Source organism: Amblyomma americanum, chromosome 1, assembly GCF_052857255.1.
Source record: "Amblyomma americanum isolate KBUSLIRL-KWMA chromosome 1, ASM5285725v1, whole genome shotgun sequence".
Lineage (NCBI taxonomy): Eukaryota > Metazoa > Arthropoda > Arachnida > Ixodida > Ixodidae > Amblyomma > Amblyomma americanum.
Genome location: NC_135497.1, coordinates 307186229 through 307198449, shown reverse-complemented (window position 1 = coordinate 307198449; position 12221 = coordinate 307186229). Strand labels below are relative to the sequence as shown.

General features: G+C 45.9%; 2 protein-coding genes across 3 annotated transcripts in view; one reads left to right on the top strand and one right to left on the bottom strand.

The window, feature by feature from the left end:
* SPARC (secreted protein, acidic, cysteine-rich) overlaps window positions 1–654 on the bottom strand; it is a 39224-nt gene extending 38570 nt beyond the window's left edge. Inside the window, exon 1 of the mRNA XM_077649675.1 lies at window positions 502–654. The gene's annotated coding sequence lies outside the window, so the exon portion shown is untranslated. The remainder of the gene's footprint in view (window positions 1–501) is intronic.
* A 2613-nt stretch (window positions 655–3267) lies between these two features.
* The window catches only part of LOC144115330 (histone deacetylase 8-like), a 55921-nt gene continuing 46967 nt past the window's right edge, over window positions 3268–12221 (top strand). Inside the window, exons 1-2 of one of the 2 annotated variants that reach the window (XM_077649666.1) lie at window positions 3273–4686; window positions 9444–12151. In XM_077649666.1, coding sequence (XP_077505792.1) covers window positions 3410–4684 — 1275 coding nt within the window. In that variant the 5' untranslated portion in view covers window positions 3273–3409 and the 3' untranslated portion in view covers window positions 4685–4686; window positions 9444–12151. Of the gene's footprint in view, window positions 4687–9443; window positions 12152–12221 lie in introns of those variants that run through there. The other variant, XM_077649667.1, reaches the window with a different exon arrangement.

The following is a 12221-nucleotide window of genomic DNA, read 5'->3' as shown; positions in this document are numbered from 1 at the left end:
ACTGTCGTGAAGCGTTCGCGTTGGTACGCCAGCTTAAGCTGATGCACATGAATGCAACTACGCGCTCACGAAAATGGATGCGAGCGCTCGGAGAAAAAATCCTTTCATGTGTTCCAGTCAGCAGCATTAAACGTACGCATAGACACAACTTCGAAAACAGAGTGTACAACGAAGGTGTCATCACTTAGCACACAAATAATACGATCTGCAGCATGAGATATAAAAATGAAAGTCGGCGTTTGTGCACGTTTCGCTGTTTTTGTGCGCAGGACAGCACAGGCCGCTGCGGTGTGTGAAGCGTTTGCGTATCGCTGTCATCCCCTACATGAGATGAGGCATTTCTTCGCGTCAAGTTCAGCACTGTCATAAATAGTACCCTAAGGTCAGCGCCGTGAGATCTGAGCGTGTAAAGCGACTGAAATATCGACTACTCCCAAAGAGATGCGTTAACTGCGTGTTTGAAGGGAAGTTTTTAGCGAAAAGAGATGCAGAACAACTTACCTTCAGGCGCTCTGCCGCTGCAGCCTCTACCGAACTTGCCGCACCAAGTGAAGCCGCGCAACTGCATACACTCTGAATGAGAAGAGCGGAGCAAACTGGGAGGACCGCACCTTAAGTATCACTCTCGTCTCCGATTGGTTGAGACGAAAGCTGTTGTGGTTGCCAGACGTGGTGCTCAGCGTCGCGTCCAACGTTGTCTCGTCTACACAAGTTCCCGTCTGCACCCTCTCCCACCATTCTCCAACTCTTCATCCTCTCAGGAAAAGACTCCCTTTTTCTCTTTCTCTCTCGCAGTTGCGATGTTAAAAAAAGAAAAAAGAGAGAGGAGAGAGAAACAGAAAGCGAGAGAAAAAGAGCGACAGCGCAAAGCGAAGAAACTCTCGCATGATACTTAGCACGCGATTTCCTGACGGAAGGCCGTGACAGATGGTAACCGGCGAAGCAGAGCTGGAGCGACCGCGTGGGACGGGGGAAGGCGTAACTCAGAAATACGAGACGAACGCCGAAGGCTGAGCGAGCGTCGCGAGCGATACTCGGCTGGAGCATGAATCTTGCGCTCACTGACCACTGCTCATGATATAATGAATAAATGTATACTGCCTGGCACTATGTATCATTTCTGCCAACGTTCTTTGTGCACATATTTGCGACAGCTTCCAGGCTTTTTATCTACTCATAATGAATTTACATTCATGGAATGTGCAATAACCTTATTCTTTGTTCAGTTAACGATAATGTAGGCATTATTTTCCAAACATTGATTGACATTTTATAGAAGCAACTTTTTTTTTTCCCTTGCAGGTCTTGGTTTGCTGAACAATGTATGGGTGGGGCCGTCTTCAGGCAGGCGTAATAGGTTTTTACCTTTTTAACCAATGTCGAGTTTTGTCTAAAAGAACACCTCAAATGCATGAGTGAATGAGTTGAGTTTGAAAAGGCCTGCAGCCGTTCATTGAGTAGATATGGGGTAGGGTTATGGGATGGATGGCGACCTACTTTTGTGCTCTTTCTTTTTTCTGAGGTGAGAGCTGTTTTAAATAATAATAATAATAATAATAATAATAATAATAATAATAATAATAATAATAATAATAATAATAATAATAATAATAATAATAATAATAATAATAATTGGTTTTTGGGGAAAGGAAATGGCGCAGTATCTGTCTCATATATCGTTGGACACCTGAACGAAATATTTATTTCTACTGTACTTGAAATACCTGCAGAAATCCACCGCTATGAGCAGAGAAGAAAACATGCTTTAGTTTTAATAACCCAAGTTGTAAAAGACGTTACACTGAAGATAATAACACTTAAATTGTGCTCAAAAAGTTACGGCACAGTTGATAGAGACTATATTACAAGCACAACATTTGAGCATTGAACCAAACTTGCACAGCAGCACAAGGATTAATTTTAAACCCCGAATTCTAAGTCGCCAGCAGCGCGTGAAAATAGAAATGAAGCGGGCGTGCCATGTGTTTACAAATGGGATATTGCTCAGTATGTAACACCAAAACTTTAACGCTAACAAACTTGCGGCTAAAATAACAAAATTATTTTTAAGGACTTTATAAAGCTAAAAGAATGCAGATCATGTAGGAGACGACGACCACAAGAGCTATTATAACATAATCAGCACGAAACAGCCCAAACGGCGTGCAATTAATTAGATTCAGCAATTATGCCAAACTTATATTCTACTGAAGCAATTTGAAATTAAAGGCGAGGGGCTTATATACAGTATTGTGCGTTTTTATCGCTGACACTTTCAAAAATTTCCCCGCCTCAACCGCTGGCTCGTTTGCGGTGAAACTGCACACAGAGCTTGCGTATTATGGTAACTTTTGTATCGTAGCAAGTTTGACAACGGTACTTACTTAGTTGAGCCGTGCATGATGCGAAAACATAATCGTCTACGTAGAGATCGGCAACCAAAACCCGCAGACGACGCTTTTTCGCTGAAGGGCGGCAGTGGCGCCATCTGTTTGCGGTAGCGCAAAGCGTAGGACAAGGCCGTCGAGGAGAGCGTTGCAAGGAGCGCGGGCCGTTTGAATATGCCGTTCCTGTCGTTTCGTCTGCTTCAGTGAAGCGCTTACAACATTTTCGACTAATTAAGCGGAAAAATATCAGAACAAATGATTTAACGAGGCTTTACATTTTAAAGAATATTGTTTGCAATGCTCGCCTCGGCGGCCTTGTCATGACGGTTTCCACTGCCCAAAACATATGGCGCCACTGCCGCCCTTCAGCGAAAAAGCGTCGTCTGCGGGTTTTGGCTCGCCGATCTCTCATAAACGCTAACGTTTTCGCATCATGTGCGCCTGAACTAAGTAAGTACCATTGTCAAACTTGCTACGATACAAAAGTTACCATAATACGCAAGCTCTGTGTGCAGTTTCACCGCAAACGAGCCAGCGGTTGAGGCGGGGAAATTTTTGAAAGTGTCAGCGATAAAAACGCACAATACTGTACAATAGCATTGGACTATGAATGGAGTACATGCAGAATACTCGTAAAACTCAAGTCAACTGTTTACTTTCTTGTGTGGCTGTATGCTTGAGTGCATCTCAGTATGCGTTGTCCATTTTTGGCATCTGCTTTATCAACCGGAATGCTACTTTTTCAAGGTCGCAGTTTTTGTACCATATTCCTTGTACTCTGCTTCTCCGAACTAAACCACATTTGGTCCGTAGTGTATGATAAATAGAAATAAATAAATGAAATGGTATTGAGCCACGTTGGTATCGAGCAAACCAAGAAAGCAGAACCAGAACTAACAAGACATGGTTCAAATTCAGCGCCGGTCAAGTCAAACCAAGTCAATCCATATTAAATTTTAAGCGCGCAGTGTGTGCGTCAGTTAGCTAGAATAGAGTAGTGTTCAGCGCTTTCAGCCATCAAAATGTATGGTTCCGTATATTCCACTCTTTTCAACAATGACGACGGCGATGATCAGACGAGTCAGGCGAACGTCTCGCGTAGTAAATTATCAGAATTGCCCTCATCTGTTAGTGCCGTTCCTAACGTGGGTTATGAACACTGTGCATCAGGGACATCAACAAAATCTCGAGTCGGCTACGTCCACAGTCCGGGTCACCTCTTCGAATGTGAGAGGCTTCCTCGCATTCGTAAGCGTTGTTTTCTGGTCCACGGGCTTCTGAAGGGATACAACCTGCTCAAGAATCTGCACCCCATTCATCCGTTCTTGGCCAGCCGCGAGGATTTGTGCCTGTTTCATTCTGCAGATTACGTCGACTTTCTGGAGTCTTGCGAAGCAGCAGAAGACCTGGATGGGGAAGATATCGTAAGTCGCGCTCAAGACTACAATCTAGTCGATGACTGTGCGCCGACAGAGCGACTCCTGACGCTTGTGAAAAATGTTGCTGGTGGCACCTTAGCGGCGGCACGGGCACTAATTGAGCGGACTTGTGATGTTGCTATCCACTGGGAAGGCGGTTGGCACCACGCGCACAGAAGTGAGGCTGCCGGTTTCTGTTACGTTAATGACGTCGTGCTTGGTATACTGGCACTGCGTCGAAAGTTCGGACGAGTTTTGTACATTGACTTGGACGTTCATCACGGCGACGGTGTTCAGGAAGCCTTCGAAGGCACGGACAAGGTGCTCACTGTGTCGGTTCACCAGTACGAGCCCGGTTTCTTCCCTGGCACTGGAGCAGTGAATGACGTTGGGTTCGGCCTGGGCCGTGGCTATTCGATAAACTTGCCGCTTCGGAGTGGTGCTAGCGATTCAACTTTCCTGCGCGCGGTATTGCCGGTGATAAGCGAGGTCAGGCAAAGGTACGCGCCTGACGCAGTTGTTTGCCAGTGCGGTGCGGACGGACTGTCTGGCGATCCGCTGGGCGCGTGGAATCTGACCCCAGCCGCCTTCGTGCAGTGCGTTCTCGTCATCCAAAGCTGGGGGCTGCCGCTGCTTCTGCTCGGTGGAGGGGGATACGAGGCTGCCAACTGTGCCCGGTGTTGGACCGCGGTGACCGCGGCGCTTTTGGGCCAAGAACTGGACGATGACATCCCGGAACACCGATTCCTTATGGCGTACGGACCTGGCTACGAGCTCAGCATGGAGCCTGGCTTTCGCCGCGACCTGAATGACGGCCAGTACGTCGATGGCATACTGCAGGAAGTAATGAAGCATGTGAGCCTGTTTGGAGGGTCCTGAAGGTACGATATGTGAACTTGTTTTAAAGACTGATCTTTCGCGTCACGTGACACCTCTGCCGTTCCTACACTGTTTATTACGGTGAGAGTGGTCAAGTAAAAAAAAAAGAAATACGTGTTGTCGGGCCCGATGCCTCATTACAATGTCATTGAGCCCGTAAGACGGTCAAGCAGCCGGGGTCTATGTGCGTGTGGGGCACGTGTGCGGCGGCCAGTAACCGAAGGTCACAGCGAGGGAGCTACGCGGTCGCTTTGCAGCCGTCGGTCATCGACGATTTCTTTTTTGTTTTCTTCGGCGAGTAGAGCCAGCGGCTGGGGTACTCCGATGGGAGATGTGGACGTGTTCGGACGCTCTCGTGTCAACTCCCATTATTTGTACATAACCCTTATTGCATATTACCTCAATGTAAATAAATGTAAATAAGCCCAATCCTCGCTGCCCTCAACCGCCCTAATCCTTTTCCCGCGCTTCAACGCCGGAATACAGAACTTCTCAAACATCAAGGAGTCTCAAACATCTGTTCAACTCGTGTTGCAATTCTTTACGTTTATTTGTGCAGTTACTCCTGCTTGTCTCATTTCAAGGGCTTCATAGCGTTCAAAAAACGAGCGTCACTTTCCCCTTAATGTAAGCTACAAAATTTGGGTTTCCGTGGGCCGTTTGCAGCATGGTTTCAAAATTAATTCATGAACCGTAAACAGATCATGAAAATTGATAACGAATATAGTGAATTAATAGTCACTAAATTTGGTGTACCCCAAGGTTCTTCTCTAGGACCGTTATTATTCAACATATATGTGAACGACCTCGGATTCCTGAATTTAAGCTCCAAGCTGTACCAATTTGCTGACGACACCGCACTGGTAATGGCACATTCCAGTTTGGAAGAAGCTCCATTCGCTCTTCAAACGGATGTTCATAAATTTATGAAGTGAACTGGTACAAGGATAATTACATTTTTCCAAATAGCTCAAAAACAAAGGTCATGTGTTTTCATAATCCCTACAAAAAACTGAATGTGCTAGGCCAATATTTCTATGTGCTGAAAAATGATATGTGTCCCACTTGAATATAGCAATAATGTCCGGTACTTAGACATTGAATTTAATCCTATTTTATCGTGGTGTAACCATGCGAATCTTATTTCTAAAAAGCTACGAACTGTTGCAGCGCAGATGTATCATATAAAAAGCTATCATATAAAAAAGTATAGCAGTCCTTAGGGAAATCACAGTTACGGTATGATATTACCCTGTACAGCTTTTGCTCAGAAACACTAAAAAAGAAAATTAACTGTATAATTTATAAATGTGTCCAAAATGTCTTGTATGGTGTGCTATTAGAGGGTAAAGATAAAGACCTATATAGGGCAGCAGACCTACTACCAATTGAAGAATTTCAGAACTGCGCCATCTATACCAGGTTCTATTACGACAATATGTTTTAAGTCGGAGAAGCCAGAAGCAAGTTCACCTTAAGAAACATAGAACGATTCAGCGTCCCCAGAATTTATAAGAAGTATGGCAAATGATGTAGAGCTTACTATGTGCCTGCATTATTCAACAAACTATCAGATATCAATATCAACCATACATAATAAAAAAGGTGCAATGAGTGCTAAAGATGTTTTGCTTAAAAATCCATGAAAAGTTTTGCACTTTATGATATGCTGCAGAGATTTTACGTTGTATATTTGCGCATTTACTATTTCATTTCTTTTTATTCAAGTCTCTAGAGGTGTAACAATATATATTGGCCTTTTTACTTTGTTTATTATGGAATTTTCCCGTGTCTGTAGAAAACGTACAGTGTATCTGTGTATGTTTGCCCTGTCTTTACTTGCAAAATTCCATCTCTCCATAGAATGGCGATGGTAACATGTCGCGCCTGTGTTACAATGTACTTTAAATGGACCTTGTTCTTTACTAATGAAATTTCCCCTTTCCATAGATGGTAACATGTCACGCCTGTTTTATGATGTGCTTCAATCAGAGTAATGTCAAACCAGTGATTTAGTTACGCGAAAGGTACCACGAAAACGTGTATTCCACAGGCTGCCGGCGCTGCAGACAAGCACAACAGTGCTTAAACAGTGCGGGAATGTATGCTTTGTGAGCAGTTAGACAAAATAACCAGTTATTATTATCAGCATCATCACCTTTATTGTCATCGTTATCATCATCTCCATTATTATACTTATGTAGATAACAGGAATTTCGTCATTTTAATTAGCATTAACCTGATCGCGGTAATAGTGCGTGTTTTGCACACCCCACTTTAGCTGGCCGGGATTAGCACCAACAAAATAATCAGTGACCAGAATAACAGAATCAGAATAAGAAACAGTAATGCGTTATTCGTCAGCTTTGTGTGAAATTCAGCTAAGCAACAGCGAATCTTGGATGTGGCGTTCAAAGGAAAAAAAAGTGTTTCACACCGGTATCAGCTGCACTTCAAATCTAGCTACAGAGAAAGGCGGGATAGTTAGTTGTTCGAACTAGAATGCACAACGGAACCACGCGGACGAAAAGTGGGACGCACAGGAAGCAATAATTCGCGCCCTGCCATGTCTGTTTTATTTCCACGTCCCTCTTTTCGTCTGCGTGGTTCCATTCTAGTTCAAAGAACTGCAGTATAGAACTACAATTCACTATAGTTAGACCATGGCTAGAACGAGCTTTCGTGCACTCTGGCATAAAAAGTGTCCCTTCCTGTCTGGGCCGCATGAAAAAAGAAAACGTGCCGGAAGTCAAGTGTTTTCGTGAGGACTGCTGGGAATTTTCGGCCAATGGCGCAGCTGTGCAAGCGCGCTGAGACGGTGCCCAAGAAATGCATAGTTCGCCGTACAAGCACAGTGAATACAGGCATATTTCATTGCGACAAATCGCTAGTGCCATGACTTTTTAGTCCCGTGACTGGCAGTCTCCTGGACTCTATTTTACTTTGGCTCATTTTCGTCGTGCTACTTATCGAGACTTCGAGAAGCAAAAATTACGTGCACGCGACTGGTAGGGCAAATCGCTCTTACACCATCCGCGCCTAAAAAGTAGTTCACATATGGTGAAAATTATAGCCACAGGGCCCGATCAGTTCGCCTCAACAGCTGAGACCGCGATTTTCGTCCAAACACTCACCGAGGCTTCAAAAAAAGCTAATGATATGTGGCAGAGTAATACGGCTTTGCGGACGCACTTTTTCCGCAGCTTCCGTAGCGTTGCCTGTATACGTGAAACGGAGGAAAGCGAGGGGAGCCCTCACGTCTGGTGCGTCTGGCTTTAAAAAAATGTGACGAATAATGGCACCTCGAAAGTTATTTCTTTCCTCCATGACAGACCCGCCGTGTGGTTAGCGCGCTCGGCTACTAATCCGGAGTACCCGGGTTCTGACCCCCGTGTGGCGGCTGCGTTTTCATGGAGGCGAAACGTAAAGGCGCCCGTGTGCTGTGCGATGTCAGTGCACGTTAAGGATCGCCAGGTAGTCAAAATTATTCTGGAACCCTCCACTATGGCACCTCTTTCTGTTCTTCTCTCAGTCCCTCCTTTATCCCTTTTCCCTTACAGCATGCGGTTCAGGTGTCCGCCGAGATGCGAGACAGATACTGTGCCATTTCCTTCCCCAAAAACCAGGTTTAAATTTTTTTCCATGACAGTGGGCCAGTGGCCCAATTTACTGCAGCGCACCAACCGGTTTGAGGGGTACTACTAGGGGGGGTCTACTTCAGGTTTCAGTGCTAAGCGCGCTGTTTGAACTGTTCGAATGCTAGCACATGCTACCCCCTGAGCTGTGATCGACGTCCTAATAGCGTTTTTTTTCTTTTTCTATGATCTATTATTTAACGGTGAAAACTATATTTGGTCGAGTAAAATTAGGTTGCAAGTCGTCTTTACCAGCCATCCGCCGCAGCCTTTGTCCAACGGTGCCATTCCAGAAAAAAGACGCTAATGCGGCAGCGTTGGCTGGAAAATGCAAATTAGGAGCAAAACTGCGCGAACATGCGAAAGCAGCGAAATTACAAACACCGAGAGCATGCCTTTACGAATCTCGCATGCGAAACATTGATGCACCTCATAGGGTACCATATACTGTGCGGTAAAGACATCTCCCAACGATTTTCAAGCATTCCTTCATTTTCCGACGTTATCCTCTGCCCCCTAAATGCCACGGTCGACTACGCGTTTTGTTCGACAAAACATTTGGTACAAGGGTGACCACCACAAGGGCTCCTAGCCAGGCGTTCACAGAATGCCGCCTGTGCAGACTGAGAACAAATGCGCAGGTGCAAAGCGTGTTTTCAGTTGCGCAGTGGACGGAATTTTCGACGCACAAGTTTCTCACAAGTTCCTGGTTATTGAGCTTTTAGTCCTACGCGTTACCTTTTTTGCCGGCTGCTTTGAAAAGTGCACTCCCGTGCTGTCGTTACGAGAACGCTTGCCTTCAACACGTTTGCACGTTTTGTCAAGTCGACCATATCCCCCCTTCCCCCCATCAACGAATAAATGAAAGAATTGGTCATAAAAAGCAGCAAGCCCTCGTAGGAGTCAAAGCGAAACTATCCTTGCCGAAACAGCAGCCGCTAATTGCGCATGCGAGGGTTTTTGACCGCCCTGGTGTACAGAGGTTTCGAACTAGCAGCCTCCAAAGCTAAGCGGAATAAAGCATTGGAGGCACTTAGATATCTGTGAACTGCAGGAAGGCGAAAGCCATTTGCGACTCTTTGCACTCATTTGAATTTGCCGTGCTTGAATTCATTTCATGACAGAGGAGAAGAGCAGCTGGTGCGAGCGTGGTGGAGATCACGTGGCATCACGATGTCATGTGACCAAAAACGTAATGGACGGACGCGAGTATGAACCATTAAAGGCTGTTGCCTTAAAAAGAAGACCAACGCATCGAAGTGGCCGGAAAAGACCTGCCAGCACTTGTTGTGGACGTGCCAAGCAACGGCTCCTGTTAGAAAACGGCTCCTCAGGGAGGTGCGCCTGCGGTGAGACCGCGACTGTGATTATGAGAAGTGGACTATGGACAACCACTACACTGGCAACCTCTGCGACTACCTCAGCGAAACTGGACTTAACTCCTTCTTTTAACTTTCTATCTCCTGCATTTCATTTCCTCTTTCTCAACTTATGCCTCATGGCACACTTCTCGAATAATTAAAAAAAAAGGTAAGCCGCCCAGATGTGACTCCGCAAAATGATTTAGAACCCTGTGAAGTGCAACTTCCGGGCTCAGATAACGACCGCAGAAACACCACGAGACAGCCAGGCGAGAAGATAAATGAGCTCACGGAAAAGCTCGAACAGAAAGAACAGGTTAGAAGCCGAAAATGCCAGGCTCAGAAAGAGGCCCAAGGCGATGACGTGTTGTCCTGCCCCCGGTACCACGGGCGACGGTGCCGTTCCCAGACCCACCACTAAAATGCCAGATCAGCTCTTGCAGGCTCCAGACTTTTGGAACGCAGTCAGAGATGTTATAAGAACAGAAATGAAGTCAGCGGCCAAGAGGCCTTTCCACGAAATGCGGGGTACAGATCGCAAAAGGGGCGTCACACCCCTCGTAGAACAACACCAGAAGCGCCACGCCACAGACGCGGCTAATAGCAATTGCGAATCGACCTTCAGTCATAATTATGACCTCTAACGAATCACAGCAACAAGAACAATCACATGTTTGGCAGTGGAATTGCAAGAGGCCTCCGGCTCAAAGCTAGCCAACTCAAATCTCACATACAAAGCACTCTAGTTAAACCCGATGTTATCTGCCTACAGGAGGTCGGATCGATGCCCGGCATCCAGGGGTACTTACCATTCAAGGGCACATATCGGACGTAACGTACCCAGCAGAAGTTTCACCCGCGGACGCAAACCTCGTTAAAATCCTTCCTAAGGAAAGAAATTTCAAAAAGAGCCTGTGCATTCTAAATGCCTACAGCAGCCCCCCCACAAAAAAAAGTGGAGCCCTATCGCTTTCCTGATGCCATTAGGCTAACATACGATCTTGTAACCCACTACTGGTGGTAGGGGATTTCAACGTCCGACACAGGGATTGGGGCTATCGGCAGGACTCGCCCAAAGCGAGGGAGGCAGATCTTATAAATTTCGTCGGCATGGAGCTTTTCACAGACCCCACGTCACCCACGAGATTAGGTAGTAGTGTGCAGGGTGACACCTGCCCTGTCCTCATTCTTGGCAAAAGCGTAATGGGTGATACGGGCCTACACATAGAGGTCGATCTTTGTAGTGACCACAGGATAATTTGGATCGCAATCCCATAGCCAAAATGGGAAAAGAAATAGGACACTCGGACATTACTGATTGGCACGAATACAGGGAACTCTTGGCGCAGCTAGAATTCTGGCCAATTAGAGAATGGTGGAGCCAGGTGAGAAAAAAAGGCTGCCACCATCTGGAAGACGAAGTAATGAGCGTTAGCTGTTTGGTTTACTGAACGAAGAAAGCGAAGAAGAATGCACCCATTGTCCAGTTACACCCCGACAAGATACGTCCCAAACGGAACTTGCTTCGTTGGAGGGTCAAGGTGGGCCTAGAATTCGGCTTGCGATATGGTAACGCTTCAATTAGTAATTTCATGTATAAAATGTTTACCTATTAATTGTGGTATTATTTCTATACCACAACCCATAGGGTTTCATTTGCCTACCAAATTCGGTACACAACTGTCCCCGGATGGGTGCCCCTTGTTGTCTGAGTATATATAGCGGAACGAATGTATACAGTCTCAGAGATTTGCAGACTTAATGCCTGAATTAATATTTGCTGCGGGTCCTTGTACCTAAGATATTAAACTTATTTTTGGAATATGGCGGCGTGCTTGGCTTGAAGCACTCTGGCACGGGTCGGCCCAGTATTGCACTGCCTCCGGGATTGGCCCGGGGCATATTAGTGCGCGCCTTTTCTTTCTATCTTTGCTCTCCTATCCTTTAACTTGTGGAAAAATCAGAACGCTACAGACGAAATATTTGCATTCCCACACAAAAACAAATATATTTTGCACGTAGGTCACCTACCTGGAGCAAGCGAGAGTAGCACACAGTGTGGACTTTTGCTACAGCAGACCTTTGTAAACTGCTGAAAAACTTGTCTCGACAGAGGTTGTACATAGTTACAGGCCCAATTCCCAGAGTAGGGTTTTGAGGGTTTAATTGCAGGTTAGTATCCACCCAAGCGCAGCCATGCGATTAAAAGGAAGCAGTGAAACCATGGAACTCCGCTGTTTATGAAGAAACAGCGGTTCTGAGCAAATCCGAACTGCTAGCAGGACAGCAGGGAGGGGGTGAGAGAACGGAGTTTGTACGGAGCTGGTAGGAACAGTGTAGTAAGGTTAGTTTGGTTTTAGGAAAGGAAATCGCGCATTAACTGTCTAGGCACTTTGCCTATTAGCATCCACACAAGAGCAGCCATATGGCTATAGAGGATGCTGAATAATTACTCCCTTATTTACATAGTGTTACTCCCTGCCCCTATTGCTCACTGGAACTGGAGTCATTTCATTTACTGTCGGCCAGTTGTGAATAAAA